We start from the raw sequence: 17,475 nt of genomic DNA on the forward strand, positions 1-17,475 counted from the left end.
ATAAATCATATAATAACATTATTAATTTCACTTTTCTTTTATTCCTACTACGTATCCAAATCCACACATAGTGTTTTCCTTTCTCACAACAACTCGTCCGAAGATTTTACTCTATTCAAACTTTATACAAACAATTTCTTTATCTACTTTTAACACTATGCTTGCTAACTAGTTTTCATTTAAAATACAATCGTTTGTGGTTAAAAACTATCCCTTTTACCAAATAGCATCTATTTTCATTACTTTTGCTTCACGCCGCTGAATTCCAATAAAAACCTCGACATCATCACCAATGCACAAATTTTGATTCTTTACAACCAGAAGTTAAATCCTGATTGTTTTCGTTATTTTTGATTTTGTCTATTTGGTCATAAATGCACCTGCAAGTTCCAAAGAATCACCCTTGTGGATTGCTTAAAATGCTTAATTTGGATCTATCGCAACACGGAGCTTATCAACTTGCTTCAAAAACGGTTATAATACTATTTTTGCTTGCTAGTTACAAATAAGCGACTGCACGTCAGCAAAAGTTGTTATTTACACTACTTTAAACAGGATCTAACTTGGGCAGACAAAGACGACATCATCAATTTGAAGAATGCCTTAGTCAAGAAATAAAGTGACATTGATACTGCCATTTTCAACGTAACAATCCAAGATCACAGCAATTGGATGGTTTTGCTTCAATTTGACAGTCTCTTTCTTAACGCATAGAAGCGACTGTTTAACGGTTGACTGTGCAAAACTTAATTTTTCGGTATAGCTAACTAAATTTGAGTCATTTTCGCTGAGACCTGCGACTGGTACACATTCTAGAACGATTTTCGACTTCAGCTGAATGGTGTTAAAGAGCTAGATTGTCTTGCCACATATATCGTCAAATACTACTTTAGAGTACTCTACTTTGTCTAATTTGTTGACTAAAATTATAATTTTGCGCACCGCAAACAATACCAAAAAGTACAGATGCTGCAAAATATTGTCTTTCAGGCGCTCAAAATTAGCTGCCTCAACTACCAAAACTCCGCAGTCTGGCTTCAGTACCTGTGTGAGAATCGAATCTGCAAAATCTAGGTGACCTGGACAGTCCTACATGAGATAGAACTGGTCTTCGATATCAAGATAGTATGAGTTTACAGCCATAGTAACACCACGTTCGCGTTCCTCGGCATTAGTGTCCAGAAAATAGGCGTAGGCAAAAGAAGGTTTTTTTAGTTGCTCGGAAATCGTTGTAAGCTCTTTGAGCTTCTTTTCATCCTGTTCCAAAAGCTGACAAAGATGGCCGAAAATGGTCGATTTTCCGGCATCTACGTTCCCTACTGTTATGATGTTGGGGATAAGATTTAGCTATAGGTGTTTTTTAGGAGTGATTAGGTCTGTTTTCTCAGCATACTGATTTAGCAGATCTTATAAATGTTTTTATGAAGCTGATGAGGAAAATTACAAAGCATTTGGCTGTTATGATATACATGATTCTACAGGTACTGGTGAGATAGATTCTGATGGATATTATTGGATTTGCTGAAGCTATTTATCCTTCTATTACTTTGCCTTCAGCTTTTATTATTAATCTTTAATTTTTTTAATCTGTGCTTATTTAATATAGTCAAATTCCTCTTCTGATTGGTCGTCGTAGTAATCCATTTCAATTAATATGATAAGTTATTCGTATATGTATAATAATCACTCTTAGTTTAAAAAAGAAATTATTTATCTTTCATTTAGTTATATTTTATCTGAGTAAAAAGGCAACACTTAATTCCATAATGAATCCCAGTTTTAAGAATCTTCGAACATATCTGTTTCTAAAACAAGATATTTATCTAGTTTTAGAAGCTTTTTATTGTCACAATTTAGATATCCAACACCTGCAAAGAATCTACAAGACATACATTCTCTAGTAAAACGCATAAACTATTCATACGAACACTAAAAAGCATGAAAAATAACAAATGTCCCGCCATATTAAAATTCGAGTTATTTAAACACATCCAGTATATATTCTAAACAACCAGGGGATCTATTTATTAAGTGAATAGATATGAGCTTTTTAAATTAAAATCCTAACCTACAATATTCAAAAAATACTTACTTTTACTTTTCGATAGGATTTTTTAATAAAATATGTGATCGTAAATCTAAGCCAATTTCTCCTATAAACGTTTATGTCTATTAAATGATATCCAGCTCTAATAAAGATATTTATTAGAAGGAATGAGCATTAATCGGATGATGTCCAATCCCAATATAAGTATTATCAGAATGCAAGTGCTATTATATATTTTAAATATCATTTTATTGAACTGAATTTATCATCAATGCTACCCGTTTGTCGAATTCTTTTAATGCAACTTAATGAACATGTGTATCTAGCATTTTATTAACTGATTGTTATATATATATTAAATAAAGATTAATACAAATATATATCATTGTAGCATATCGTACCCTTCCCCTTTCACAAATTTACTTATTCCAGACCCAAACTAGGCAGCGCGTTTATTTCTCTAGGTAATATAATCTGGGAGACCCAGTTACTTTCCTAAATCACGCAAAATTTTTTTATCCTCCTCAAGGGAGGCTAAAAATATCTATGTAATACTTTGACTTAAATATGGGCATATAAGCTTAGAATTATTTTAATTAACGACTCGAAAATCTCGTCCACAATTTCTTAAGTATAATTTTTCCACTAACGATTCTCTCGATTATTTCTTTTTATAACCGGATAAATACTCGTCTGGACCAAGGCCAGATATAACTATGGTCTGATTTTATGATAAAAAATGAAATACTAATGATAAATTCATATTCATTATATTAAAATCAAGGGGATATATTAAACTTTAGATTGATTTCGTTTGTTCTATATAATTTTATTTCTATAAAACTAAGAATTAGAATTAAATATTGGGATTAATTTAATCCTTTATAAACTATTTCACAATCTATGAATCTTCAGACATTATATCCTAACATTCTAAAGTAATACACATCAATTATTTATTTTTGTTAATTACTTCCTTTTTAAATAGAGTGTAAAGGATAGCTGAATCAATACCACCTGAAAATAATAGCGTTATTTTGTCAAAACGGGATACTATTTCTGCAATATTATTTTCTAAAGATTCTAGCAAAGAATAATTGGAAATTTACATCAAATTGTATCTTTTTGAGAGATTTAAGATAAATTTTTCATTAACTACATCAATAATGTTAAGTCCAGGAATTAAATAAAATTATCCAGTATAAAATTACTAAATAGATATACAGTCCTAAGAGAATAAAACAGGTATAGAACCATGTTAGTCTTAAAATATAGAAATCTATTATTTTTTGATAACAATCAAAACAAAGGATAGATAATTAATCAAGGAATTCATTATCTATGAATCTGTAGTTTCGTCATTAAATTCAGGCATATCTTATTCAACCTAAGAATACCAATACTTAGTGCTAGGTTGATCGTCTTAAATATTAAATAACATCTATTCAATTATCAAATTTCCATGAACAATAAATTCCAACATTTTCTTCCTACACTATTATATATATTCTTTACAATTTATATTTTCAAGAAATGCTTCTGCTTTTTCTGTAACTTTCACGGTTTGATTGCTTTCAACCAAACTCAACCTTAACAGGAAACGTACAAACTCGTTAACTTTTTCTTATATTCTGGCCTTCTAAAACTAGTGCAGCACAATGTGATTAGTTCGACGGTGCTGATGCAACGATTGTCTTGAATTTTCCAGGAACACCAATTAAAGCTGAGAATTTGAATCATAAGTTTGCAGCCCAGTAAATTGTAAACATTTCCTTATTATTTACAGACTCCGAGTTTGAAGATATTATAGGGTAAGAATAGGCTAATTACACTTTCACACTCGATATAGTCCCAATTCAAGGGGCTGTGTCGTAAATTGAACATACTTAAGTTAATTCTTAACAGTGTTGGAAACATGCTTAGTTTATTTACGATTTTACAGATAATTTTCTTTTCTAAATTAATGTTGAACCAAATTTATGTCATGTTACTGGTGCTGTAACTGTATTTTTAGAATATTCAGATAAAAATGGTGTGATTTATAGTGTACCAATACTACCTAAAGATTCAATTGTTGACGGATATCACACAGTTTACAATCATTTAGCGACTAAGATTTTTATTTAATCTAGAGAAGATTTAGGGATATCATAAAAACCTTTATTTAACAAGTTTGTTACAGCTTTTGAATAGGATAAAGGTTAAGTCCTGTATTTGGTAGTTTATTATGAATCAATTGATTCGAATAATGTTTTATATAAATAAAAACTTTAAGCCGACTTAATTTTTAAAACTACTTACGAGAGTGTATGTATGGAAGATGTTACCATAGATTTTTTTATGGATAGAACATAAGTTACAACATCATTTTGGCCTTCTAAGATAATTTAAAATTGCATTTCTGATGAAACCCTAATAACTTAAGTTAATATATAATTTTATTATATAGATTTTGAAATAGGGGAATAAGAATAGTTTGAATTTAATATATCATTTCATTAATTTTAAACCGCAGATGGGGTTTTATTTACTTTTATAGAACCTAGAGAATTACCACGAGATTATCAAGTATATGGATAAATTTACTTTACATTTTTAAATGAACATAATGATAATATCCATATTATTACATTCTATCATTCAATTTTACCTACTTGTATTTCGAATATTTTCTATGAAATTACTAAAAAGTAATTTTGTTACTTAATTATGTATGACATAAATGAATGGTGCATTTTGCCTGATAAAGTATTAAATAGCTCCATTATGCTTGTTTCTAGTCCAGATTCAGCCGAATCAGATTAAAAGATTACTTATTTATCATTTACTATATAAGAAAAACTAATACACAATTAAAAAAGATGCCTGAATAGTTCATACATGGTTGATTAACCATTTATTGGATAATATTATGATGGCACTTTTTAAGAAAGGCTTCATGCCTTTTAAAAAGATGTAATGAAAAAATAAGTAAGACAGTCATCTTTTTATTAAGATATTTTCGGTAAAAGATACGTTAAAAATATTGCAATTGCTAATATGGCAGACACAATGTACTATCTTATACCAATATTTTTTGGTATATTGTGTATCGTTTTGGGTCTTATAACATTGTAAATTAGAGAATTAAGATGATTTATTTTTTCACTCATTCTTCATCTATGACATCTATTAATAATGCATCATCAGTAATAAATGGCAATAAATAACATTAATCTGTAAGAATCTATAATTAACCATGCTCTAAATTAGAAAAATGCTTCGCTGCATAGTCTGAATCACTAAATATCAAATCACACAGTGGACATTACAACAAATTAACTTTGATTCTGAAATAATTAACCTGCATTATTCGCTAATATACATCAGTAAGAGTTTGTAGTTATTAAAAATTAAAGCTATGGTCATTTATCATGTGCTATTTCACACCTTATAAATTATTCTAAAAGCTACAAAATAAACACTGACATATGGAATCAAAATCAATTTAATATGCCAAATCTGCATGTGGTATAATTTCGAGCTTTAATTAACATTCTTGTTAAATACATTCACATTCTTGATCAGTAGTATCTGAAAAATTTTCAGTATTGTTTATATCATCTATATCATCATCAGAAATATCCTTATATCGCCAAGACTTACCATATTCTCTATAATTTGTTAGAAAGAAATGATCAATATCAGTTCTTTTAGCATTAAATCTTAAATGACCTTTCTATTTTAAATGTTGTTTAAATTCTTTATTTCCTTTAAACTATTACTCACAGCAAGGACATACCAACTCATTTACCTGTTTTTTAAGTTCCAATAAAAACTTTTCAATATATACAACACCATCAATTCCTCCTACTTTTAAACCATGATTTTCATAATGCTTAAGCATATTTTACCTTGTAATATTAGAAAAGACGTCATTACAAATTTAACATTAGTGTACAAAACTTGTCATCTCTGATTCAAACCTATGCTATTATAATGCACGTTTTCTTTAAAATGCAAACGCCATTTTTCTCAGTTACTAATCTTAAACAGCTGATCGCTATGTTGCCATAACTCCATCTGATTATCTTATTTAGAAGATATCACATTATTTAAATGGCTTATCAATATCAATAACAGATTAAATAAGGGAAAGATAGTATCTTGGATCAAAAAAGTCAATCAACCTAGTTATAGCCATATTATGCAGTACCTTTAGGTGTTATATAAGGCCTTGATGTGTAAAACATTCACTACAAACAGGACAATTAAGTTAGTTAATTAACATTAAAATTAAACAGAATTAAATAATATACATTAATATAATATATCACATCAAATGAAATTTTATTTAACTTTAGATAAAATTTATTTTTAATCCATAGATTATAAAATTTTAAATATCTAACGCGACAAGTCTCTAATTTGATCATTCGGATAATGGCTATCAATACATTTTGTAAGTGTATCTACAAATAATGATTTAATACTTTTTGATCCATTGATGATCTTATATGTGTCCTAAGGGTATTACTCCAATAGTCCTTTTAGTATATATGTAGCATAGACGCTTGACAATAGTTCCTATCTTGCCATTCTTGATATGATTCCAGTCATTGCTGATATAGAATTACACAAAAGTTTACTATCAAAATTCTATAGGTAAATTATCTACCCTAATAACTTCAACGATGAAGAAATAACATAGTTTTCCATCAATGCTGTGGTTTCAGCTTAATCGTCATATGTGACGTCTCTTTTTACAAAACTTATAAGAATTTCCAAAAAATCATTATTAAGGAAATTTATATTTAATTGTTCATTAATATAAAAGCAACCTAAGTATCTTATTATTTAACATTAAAATAAAGGCTATGAAGAAGGTAAAATTTCAAGCATTTGTCTCCAATTTTTTTCAGAGTAAAGATCTAGAGTTTTAAGAGGTATATGATACAAAATATTACTAAGTAATGAGCAAGCGCATTCTTAAATACTTTTGATATTCGTTGAAAACTTACATAACACAGATTCTTTAAAAAATAAGCTATTTACTATTTACTATGCTCCCTATTATGTTTAAGAAAGATTTTTAAGAACCCATAGTGCACCTTCTTATCGTACTAAATCAATATTAATACGTAATACTTCTATCATAAGGTCTACAGTTTCAGTTTTCAATAAGAAAATGGCAAATTCTTAATTCTTGGTAGCAGATAAATTAATACATAAACTAATTATATGTTATATAATTGATTTAGCCTCTGTTTATGTCATTTGCTTGATTTTAGAATCAATAAACTAAAATTTTTAGCAATCTTGTAATGTTTATATAGACTACTTGAAGAAGAATGTAATTTTCGAAAATAAAGTTTAACTATACTATAAGAGCTCTGATCTAGTCCTAAAATTTCTCATACTATTTTGTAGTAATCTCAAACCTTCTGAAAATAAAACAAAATCATTTGAATCAAAGGCTTGCATCAGAAAATCAGTTTCGAAATACTAATTTATTGTATATTAGTCTGGTGATAGATTTTATTAGTCTAACCGAATAATACAATCACATAATTTGCATAGTCTGTCTACTGAACCTGCAAAACCAGACAATAATGACTTAGGACAGCATTTATCACACATTACTCTTCCACAACGACGACAATGATGACGTCTTATTAGGAAAGTGAAAGGAGAATGACATAACATACAATCTGTTACTGAATTATCTTGAATCCACTCATGTTTGGGTACCAATGAAGTTTATGGATATGATATGGATAAAGATATATCTATCCCATTATTTAGATACATGTTTGCCCTCTACACCTCAGCAGATAATATTGACATTAACAAAATAAATCAAATATATTTGTTTAATACTAGCATATTGTATATAATTATTTCTTTTAAACATAATACTATTATTATATTTATTAGAACAAAATTCTATTGATGAGTGATACCCATAATGATATCATATCCGAATTAAAATAGGTTATCCTAGGCACACCTACAACAAATTTTTAACCTACATAATAAAAATTTCAAAATACTATTCTTAACTAAATGTAAAGAAATCTTTTAAAAGATTATCTATAATTAGGATTCATATTTTATAAAATTAGGTAATATAAGGTTGTTTTCTTCATTTTTATCACACATTCAGAAATATAAACCAATTCATCTCTTATTAGCTAGTATCAAGATATTGTGTTTAATCATTAAGAATTTTCAAAAATATCTTAATCATTAGGGTTTTAAGCAATTAATAATGCCATAGAAATAATAATAGAAAAATATGAATAAAACATGAAAAGTGTATTTTAGTATGAGTCGTCGTCGTTAGAAGATTTTGCTTCATATAGTTAAACTTTTTATTTTCAAAATTCAAAATTAATTGAAGACCTAGATTTCATTGAATAAATTCTATCTAATATTTTCCCAAATTTTGATACCTTTTTCTCTCTTTAAAAAAGAGATTATACTAATTTAATCATAAATTAGCAATATACAAAATTACCAACTTTTCTAAACTATGCATAAAAATTCATTACGAAATTATCTATTAACAGAAAAGTTATTTTTGATTAAGATTGGACAAATATTTTGCTTCAAACATATAATTAATTATTAGTTTAATATATGAAATATGGATTTGTTATTGATAATTTTGAGTTTTTTGCTTAGCAAGGAGATTATTAAAAAGAAAATTTTAACTAACTTAATTACACTAATTTTGTGTAAGTGGAAGCACCTGGATGTGTACTTTATCCTAAGCTTATGCCTTATTTTATATCAGAGAATTTAGCTAGAGAGGTTGTGTTTATTGCTAGAGTCTCAAAATTAATAAGGTTTGAAGAATCTACGCCTAATTTGATTCATTTAATCGAGTATATTAATTAGATAGAGCTTAACTACACTAATTATCTAGAGTTTGATCAGGAGATAACCAAAATTAAATCGTAAATATCTCGTTTTTTATGGAAGGATTTGCTGTTAAAGAATTAAATACAGCTTAATATAATCAATTTCATTTAACTTAATTGTATGCAAAATTCTGCTGTATTTGATATTTTTTTAGATATTAGTAATGATTATATATCAAAGCCGTGGCTTTTTAGTAAAGATATAGCATTTGTATAGTATAGATGCGATAAGTAATCAATCTGTGAAATTGAGCTAAATGGTATTTTAGACATTGAATGGGGGTACCCTATTAATTGCTTAAGATTAGTTTAAATACCTACAGAAAATCAGTTACATTAAGATGCTAATTTATAACATTATGCATTTAAACTTAATGATCATATATTTTTTGATGTGGATTCCTATTTTTATGGTGTGGAATGCTCTACTTCTTAAACAAACTTTTATCACCAGATTAATCAATCAGATCATTAAACATTAATTCCATTTATTGTGTTTAATTATACTCCAACAAAATAATCAAACTCCCTTTTGCTATCTCCTTAAATTTAATCTTCGTTCTCAAAAATATTCCGCAATCTATTGTATATAAAATATTACAACAGAATTTTGATAAAATGTTCACAGGAATTAATATAGTATAAAAAATTATTCTTACAATTATAGTAATTTTAAAACAAGAATCCTCATTTTATGCGTTATAGCAACTAACCTTCTAATGTTGCTGTATAAATCGGTACTATGTCTAAAATATATAGAATAAATCATATTCTTTTATCTTAGTTTTAATTAATTTAAGTCAATATTGCAAGTAAAATGGATACTTAAATCTAAATTTTTAATAATTTTAAGTAGGACGATTTTTTATTGGTATAAAAATAGCTTATTATATTAGCTACTGAGCTTAGTACGATTGTTTTCTTAAATGATAGAGCCGCAAGTAATATTATTGTCGCGTTTTTTAAACTTATCACTAAATTTGAGTAACTTATTGCCAATTTAAAACCATTTTTTGAGAAACAACTATCTTATGGTAAGGCAAATGATTAATAATGTTCATAAATTAACAATCTTAATTTATATTTAGATTAAGTTTTAAAGATGGAAGACAGTTTGAGTATTACGCTGAGAATGAAGTGAAGAAAATATATATTGAATCTGTCGACTGTATACTATTAATAAATTAAAAACAAATCAAACCATTTCAACTTCGACTTCTGCTTCAGATACTGGGCAGGGGAGTCTGATAATAGACCTGTTCTACTTTTAGTCATAACATGCCTAAGTTGAAAATCTCTCAATTGCATCTTCGTTCTTGGCATCACCATGTGTGAAGCTCCAAGTAACACGAACATTAGGAATCTCCTCATTGCCATTAGCATCACGTACACAACAAATTGCACTCATTTTGTTAGGAGATAAAGATAATACTAATTCTAATGTAACAGATGCATCAGAGTTGGCATCCTCTAATTCGTAACGCCAAAGGAATCCTTCCCACTTATCAAGACGTTAAATCTCATATAATAATGCTTTACGGTCACCTAAAGAATCAACACCCATATCTCTTAATTCTTATTCGTTAAGGAGAATAAGTGAGCGACCACAAATATCAGAACGGCGAAGAGCCATATTATATTTTTTCATATTTATAGCTGTTAACCAAACAGAAACGTCATTACGCTACCAAAATTCAACTGGCCAAATTTTAGCTACAGGTCTTGAATCATCCATTTTAAATGAAGCGGAAATTCTAAAATTTGCGTAGATAAATTTATTATATAAATAAAAATACAAATAATTATCATTCCATAACAAATATAGGATCGTCTAAATCTAATTACAATTCTTCAGCTATAACACTTGCATCACTCATCTTTGAATGCTATTGATGAGGGCTTTATTAATTTAAAATAATATCATCGAATTATTCTTCAAATTTAGTGGACCTTGACATTGCATGTTAAAATGGAATATTTTAATGTAATAAATCTATCAATATTTATGGATTTATTGAAGTTCCACTTGTATAAGGTATTTATTATGATAATACTTTAGCAAATAACACTGATTAGTCTTCGGTGATTTAGTCAAATATGGAATTAATAATGGTTTATGCTGACAATCCTTTTATACTATTCTTTATAGAAACAAAATTTCCTTATGATAGCTGTGATAATGATGTATTCTACAAATCAAATAATACATTAGGAGTTAATATTGTTAGATTATTATCTACTAGTTTTGGTAGCTGATATTAAACTGTTTAACTCTAAAAAGAATTTTTAATAGTAGCACCTTTATATACTATTATAGCAGTTTATAACCATAAAATTGATCTAATGTTTAAAAAATTTTAAATTCGAGACTAATAAACAGATAGCTATTCTTTTGTACCAACTACAAATATTTTTTCTGAGTATATTCTTAGTATTTCTAAATTTTCATCTACTACACTCTTTGGTAGAATAGTGCAAAAATCTATAAAACTATTAGGTCCACCATTTCGAAATTCTGAATATTATGCGTCTTAGTATAGTTTTATATCTTCATCTTCAAAAAGTTAAACTATTATAATCGGTTTCGAATATATTAGTTATAATGACACTAAACTAATTTCTGATTCTACTAACTATAAATTAGTAAAGGAAAATTATTATTAACATAAATCATTGCTTAAATTATGAAATCCATATATTTTAGAAATTGATAAATTATTAGTCATTTACATAAATTTTTAACTAATATCATAGTATTTTTTATACGATGGATCAACTAATAGCATGAATGATCTTTTTTACATTAGATTGATAAATGACTAATCTAATTAATCTTTTATTACGTTTACCTTATGAAATTTACATTTAGTTTCTGAAGCTGGTTATTTAAATGTTGATATATTTAAATTATCTAAACCGTTTAAATAATATTATGGATCTTCTATTGTATTTTAAATTAATTATTTATTTAAACTTGTTAAGGTTGATAGTTTAGTTAAGATAGCAGTAGATCTAGATTTTCTTATTATTAAGTCTTATTAATCTTTAGTAAAATTAGTTAATAGTTTTATTAATAAAAAAGGTTAGTAGATTATAAAAAGTATACTCGTACTTTGATCAGCTTAGTAAATTAACTCTTTTAATTGTTCAATAGTTTATATATTCATCATTTATGAATTTAAACCTAGACTCAGTGACATATACTGTTTTTTCTTTTTGACTTACGATTTAAACCCAGTAAGTAATACTTTCACTTCTGATAAACATGGAAAATAATTTAATCCTATATGAAACTGAGGTACTTAGTTTTAATCTGAATATTTTAAATACTCTTCGAATATATAAATATGTAAGGCAGGTTTTACTAACTAAATAATATTTTCAAAGTCCTTATTAAATATGACTATTTAACCAGGGGAAACTTCGTCAATTGTTTCTTTAAATAGAAGCTGATATTTTTTATATGTGTATTATGTATCTAACGTACATAATTGTTTAACATAGTATGCATCTTGCATTTATATAAATTAATATATAACGTATATTAATATATTAAAATGAATATGTAAATAATTGATATTGAATTACAACGAAAGAAATTCATGTAAAGTTAATCTATTAGCTAATTTAATTTTTCGTAGATTTATAATTTAAAATACATTTAAGAGGCTCTGTAGTCATCGATATTAACTTATCCTGGTCTGTTTAATATTTTTTAACCTATTTATTGTTAAACTAATATTTTTGTAACAAGAATAATAAATTAATCATCTAGAAAATGTAATAATATGTAATTACCTAATTCTGTTACTTAATATGTATACCCAATAATTAATTTTATGGATTTACCATCTTATAAAAGTAATAATAAAATGGATATTTTATAGTAATCCAGTGATAATTTGTTCACATATGATGATTTATTGTACTCTAGAGAATCTGTATTTAATTAACTTTAATGCAAGTCATAGTTTCATACATAAAATTTAAAACCATAAATATCATAGGATACATCATTATATCCTCAATTCTTATCTTAATAAACTAAAAATACTTATTAAATATAGCGTAAAATTCTTTAAAAGTATTAAATAAGTGAAAAGACTTAGTTACAAAAATTATTATATAGAAATAGATAAAAACCAGCACTTCGTTTACTTTATGCAGCAAATAAGATAAACATTTCATAAAATAATAAAATAAGATCGTAAAATGCATTAAAATAAGATTTCTACATTGTTAAGATGTGCTGGTTAGAGGCAACTATTCAACTTTTAAAATAGTTATAGAGCCTATTAAATGGAATTTTAATTTCCAAAAAGATTAGTTTTTAATTTGTTAATGATTAGTTTATTTTAGAATAAAAGACTTAATTATTAACTAAATAAAAGAAATAAGGTAGAATTGGTAATTTATTTAATATTTTTCTAGAAACGGGTTAATTTTTAAAATAGATTGTAAATTAAATATATTCATGGTTATATGGATTATAAAATATATAGGAGGCTTCATCTGCCATACTATTTATATATTCGAATTTATCTAAAAGTAGTGGGTTATATCGTTATAAATTTAAACTAAATAAATATTTAACATGCATAAAAAGTTTATAAGAATTATAGTCTTAATCCATCAGTTTATATCTGAAATTTTATTAAAAATTATATTAAGATACCTTACTAATAACTAGTAAATATGTAAACAATTATTTGTAAAGATTAACTAATGTTTATGACGCTAAAAAAAATAGTATTATAACACGCTAACGAAGAACTAATGCTATATAATCAGTTTATTATTCAAGCAATTCTGCTTTTTAGTAATATTTTACTTAAGCATGGAAACTTCGACGGTAATAGTTTATAAAGTATTTTAATCCAAATTTAACAGTAGAATAATTATATTTGATTAATCAAAAGACATTAGAGCGATGGTAACATTTAAGCTAGTAAATTATAGAATAACGTAAAAATATTTACTTTTAATTAAAGTAATATAATTATAAATAAATGATAGAAAATTTTCTTTAATTTAAATAAATTGTATTAAAATAAATTATTGAATAGGATCAATTAAATTATTAATCAATCTAAACATACAAAACTTAATAGGAGATTAAAAATCTGTATATATAATTAAAATAAAAATTTAACACAGTAGATAAAATTAAAAAAGAAGAGATTCTTCAAAAAAGTACAATTTCACTAATTGAAAACAGTCTTATAAATTAGTATAAGCAAACTAATAATATAGAGATAAGTAATTTACTAATTTTGTTTAACTCCAATTTTGAAGAATTTATTAATAAACTTATAAGTGCTTTATAATCAAAATAAACTATATAAGAAATTGATATGTATGATTATTATACATATACACAGATTAGAATTACATCTAATTATCAAACAGAGTTGTTAAATCAAATTATACTATTAATATTTTAAACAAGATTTAATTTTTTATTTCAATAATATGGTTTATCTAGTGAGTTAAGTGGATTAGACTAATTTAATCTCATTTGTAAAATAAACGAAAAATATGATCTACAGGTAGTTTAATAGTCTATTGGAATACTTTATAATATTAATCTTAAGTTTATCCATAAAGTATTATAATTCTTTTTTGATATAGAAATTGTAGATTATATTTACTAGTATTTTACAGCAAAAATTTAATACAAATAGTTAAGTTTCCAGCTTAATAACTCGATTATAACATCCAATTAACTCTTTATTATTCCTTATATAATTATTCAGTATGCAAAGCACTCTTGTAGCCATAATGTTTAATATATTTAATACTAAAAATTGTAGTTTTATGATTTTAATGACTTTATTACAAATTAAAAATTAAAATAAGGATATTTTTTTAATATTAATAAGTCAAATAATACTTAATAAGTTATAACAGATATTATTTAAGATTCATCGGCTCTTGACTTAGTTCTACCATTAATGAGATAAAAGGTAACGTATTTATCATAAGTTGTATAAAATTATCCTACTATTATTCAAAACTTATTTCGATAAATTTTATGTTCAGATAAGTCAATAATAAGTATTTATTACAATAATTTTTCATTTTTGGGATTTAATTTAAATAAATAATTAAATAAAATTACTGTTAGTTTAATTATGGAAGATTTAGTAAAAGACTAGTTTAAGTAATTATTTTCCCATTTATCAACATCTATGTAAAATAATGTAAATAAATCAAACAAAATAATAATATCAATACTGACATATTATCAGTAAATTTCTATTAATTTTAAAAATATATTGCAAACTTATTAATACAAACTAGTTAGGTCTATTTAAAAGCTTATAAATACTTTTGATTAGCGTAGGTACAATTTATTTATGTTCATACTTTAATAAGATAATGGTGGTTTAGGTATGCTTAATTTTATCGATAATTATCCTAATATTTTAGATTATATTAAAGCTAATACAAAGTAAAACTAATATTATAATTAACAAAAGTAATTACTGCAGTTTTAAGATATAAATATACTAAAATTAGACTCTTTAACCGATAAATAAATAATTATTGATCATATTTCTTATCAAGAAGAAATTATAAGAGCTTAAAATTTAACTGATAGTATAAAAAAGTTTAGTTTACTAAATTTTTCTCAATAAAACTATATGGGTACCTACTATTAAAATTACTAAGACGGAATCATACAACAATAATAATCACAGATTATACATTAAAGTAAATAGACAAAAGCTCAGTTTAAGGGATAATTAATTTTTAGAAATAAACTATTTATATCATTTTGGAGTCCGATTTTGAATAGATGCAACGTATATTTAGGAAAATTATAAAATGTCCCGAATACTGGCATTCAATATAGTGGAAAATTGAACTCTATTAGCCAATTTTACGCCTCTATTTTTAGGAATAATATGTGGGTTAAAATACATTAAACAATTATTATGCAGATTTAATAATATTTAGAAAAATAGATTAATAATTAAGACATCAAATAATTTAGTAAACATGTAGAAACTATATTTGGTATCAATAAATCTCCATTAAATATTAATTAGAACGCTTATGACTTATAATTTATAGATGTAGAAACACAATAATTGTTTAATATTAATCTATAATTGATATTTACATCTTTTGATTATTATGAGAATTTTGATTTATAAAAGTAATGTTATCAATTTATTAAAAACAAAGCAAATATACTTTATATATTTGTAGATTTATTATATTGTAGAGTATTATTTAAATAATTTCCACAAGATAATTTTTAATTTTCATAGTTGCAGATTTGTTTTTCGAAGATCCTATAAACTAACTAATAACTAGCTTTACTTCGATCTAGAATTTAAACATCATTATAAATTAAAAATTTCAACCACATACATGAAGAATCTCTAAATTAAAATAATTGGTAAAGTATATTATAATAAAATTCATTTTATATTTAATCATTCCCTTCATAATTAGGGTAAATTTTCATACTAATAAATTTTGGTCTTGCTACTTTTTAAATTTATATCAAAACAAAAGAAAATGATTTAAAACAATTAATATTGATCATATATTAATAATCATTAAAAATTGAATAAAGTAAATTTTATATTGAAGATCCTATTTTAAAACGAACTTTAGAGCAATATTCCATTGAGCATAATGAAGTAGACAATTTAAATTTTGTGATATCACATTTATCAATTAATTTATCTCCCCTTAAAAAATTGCTTACATATTTTTAGTATTCATACTGTATAAATTTTTCTGCATCCAGCATTGACCTAGGAGGAAGTTATCAACAATTTTTCAGATTTATATTATTCCTAATACTAATTGAGTAGAATAGTCCCAACAAAGGGATTTAGATAGCTTCTTAATGTAAACCTTTGTAATAAATACCATTTTATTAATAATTATTTACAAAAAATAGAGGAAAAACTGAAATAACTATATCTCAATTTGACAATATTCTTACAAATTAAGCTTAGATGTATTTTAAGGTCAGGTTTAATAGATAATGCTCAAATTAATAGTTATTATATTTACTACTAGGCTTGACATAAAATCTGGATATTAAAACTGAAGTTATATTTACTAGAAATGAAAATAAGATTATTTCAAATGTAATCTAATAATATAAATAACTTAACTAGTAAACAGGTTTATTATAAACATTAGTAGACGTTTAGTATGAGGATATATCTATTGAATAAAAAATAGTTGTTGTTCCGACAAATATAAACTAGTACTCATAACTTTAAAATAAAGGCTATACTGTTGTTGGTATTCAAAACTAAAGCGTAATTGAAATACGAGCATTAATTAAAAATTTTACCAATCATAATAGATTTATAAACTTAGGATTTTTTGGTAGTCAGATGAAAATTGATGGTATATAACTAATTTATTAAGGTACACTAATTTTTACTTAAAAATACACCATATAGCTTTTATAATAAATAAATGATAAACTTCAACCCATATTGTTTATCGACTGATAATATATTATATTAATACTATGAAGTTTCA

The 17,475-nt window shown here is 25.3% G+C and overlaps 10 protein-coding genes across 10 annotated transcripts; 3 read left to right on the plus strand and 7 right to left on the minus strand. All coding sequences in view use genetic code 6, as the record gives it.

The window, feature by feature from the left end:
* Positions 1-27: 27 nt before the first annotated feature.
* On the minus strand, positions 28-1,644 carry SS50377_21218 (Elongation factor Tu GTP binding domain-containing protein; the record flags this gene model as incomplete). Its single annotated transcript, XM_067905155.1, has 1 exon — positions 28-1,644. The coding sequence occupies one exon, from the start codon at positions 1,642-1,644 to the stop codon at positions 28-30; it is 1,617 nt and encodes a 538-aa protein (XP_067768637.1).
* Positions 1,645-1,683: 39 nt separating this feature from the next.
* Positions 1,684-2,376, minus strand: SS50377_21219 (TatD family deoxyribonuclease; the record flags this gene model as incomplete). Its single annotated transcript, XM_067905156.1, has 1 exon — positions 1,684-2,376. The coding sequence occupies one exon, from the start codon at positions 2,374-2,376 to the stop codon at positions 1,684-1,686; it is 693 nt and encodes a 230-aa protein (XP_067768638.1).
* Positions 2,377-2,429: 53 nt separating this feature from the next.
* On the minus strand, positions 2,430-3,530 carry SS50377_21220 (Asparagine synthase; the record flags this gene model as incomplete). The annotated part of the gene is made up of 1 exon (XM_067905157.1): positions 2,430-3,530. One exon carries the CDS (start codon positions 3,528-3,530, stop codon positions 2,430-2,432), a length of 1,101 nt encoding a protein of 366 aa, XP_067768639.1.
* A 50-nt stretch (positions 3,531-3,580) lies between these two features.
* On the plus strand, positions 3,581-5,182 carry SS50377_21221 (uncharacterized protein; the record flags this gene model as incomplete). The annotated part of the gene is made up of 1 exon (XM_067905158.1): positions 3,581-5,182. One exon carries the CDS (start codon positions 3,581-3,583, stop codon positions 5,180-5,182), a length of 1,602 nt encoding a protein of 533 aa, XP_067768640.1.
* A 13-nt stretch (positions 5,183-5,195) lies between these two features.
* On the minus strand, positions 5,196-6,317 carry SS50377_21222 (Rad50 zinc hook motif-containing protein; the record flags this gene model as incomplete). The annotated part of the gene is made up of 1 exon (XM_067905159.1): positions 5,196-6,317. One exon carries the CDS (start codon positions 6,315-6,317, stop codon positions 5,196-5,198), a length of 1,122 nt encoding a protein of 373 aa, XP_067768641.1.
* Positions 6,318-6,364: 47 nt separating this feature from the next.
* On the minus strand, positions 6,365-7,873 carry SS50377_21223 (FYVE zinc finger domain-containing protein; the record flags this gene model as incomplete). Its single annotated transcript, XM_067905160.1, has 1 exon — positions 6,365-7,873. One exon carries the CDS (start codon positions 7,871-7,873, stop codon positions 6,365-6,367), a length of 1,509 nt encoding a protein of 502 aa, XP_067768642.1.
* Positions 7,874-7,978: 105 nt separating this feature from the next.
* SS50377_21224 (Spc97/Spc98 family protein) lies at positions 7,979-10,093 on the plus strand (the record flags this gene model as incomplete). The annotated part of the gene is made up of 1 exon (XM_067905161.1): positions 7,979-10,093. The coding sequence occupies one exon, from the start codon at positions 7,979-7,981 to the stop codon at positions 10,091-10,093; it is 2,115 nt and encodes a 704-aa protein (XP_067768643.1).
* A 54-nt stretch (positions 10,094-10,147) lies between these two features.
* SS50377_21225 (GTA-1-like protein) lies at positions 10,148-10,687 on the minus strand (the record flags this gene model as incomplete). The annotated part of the gene is made up of 1 exon (XM_067905162.1): positions 10,148-10,687. The coding sequence occupies one exon, from the start codon at positions 10,685-10,687 to the stop codon at positions 10,148-10,150; it is 540 nt and encodes a 179-aa protein (XP_067768644.1).
* A 70-nt stretch (positions 10,688-10,757) lies between these two features.
* SS50377_21226 (uncharacterized protein) lies at positions 10,758-12,470 on the minus strand (the record flags this gene model as incomplete). Its single annotated transcript, XM_067905163.1, has 1 exon — positions 10,758-12,470. One exon carries the CDS (start codon positions 12,468-12,470, stop codon positions 10,758-10,760), a length of 1,713 nt encoding a protein of 570 aa, XP_067768645.1.
* Positions 12,471-12,509: 39 nt separating this feature from the next.
* Positions 12,510-17,444, plus strand: SS50377_21227 (putative pre-mRNA-processing-splicing factor; the record flags this gene model as incomplete). Its single annotated transcript, XM_067905164.1, has 1 exon — positions 12,510-17,444. One exon carries the CDS (start codon positions 12,510-12,512, stop codon positions 17,442-17,444), a length of 4,935 nt encoding a protein of 1,644 aa, XP_067768646.1.
* Positions 17,445-17,475: the final 31 nt, after the last annotated feature.

The sequence above is a fragment of the Spironucleus salmonicida genome, chromosome 1, assembly GCF_000497125.1.
Source record: "Spironucleus salmonicida strain ATCC 50377 chromosome 1, whole genome shotgun sequence".
Taxonomy (NCBI): Eukaryota; Fornicata; order Diplomonadida; family Hexamitidae; genus Spironucleus; species Spironucleus salmonicida.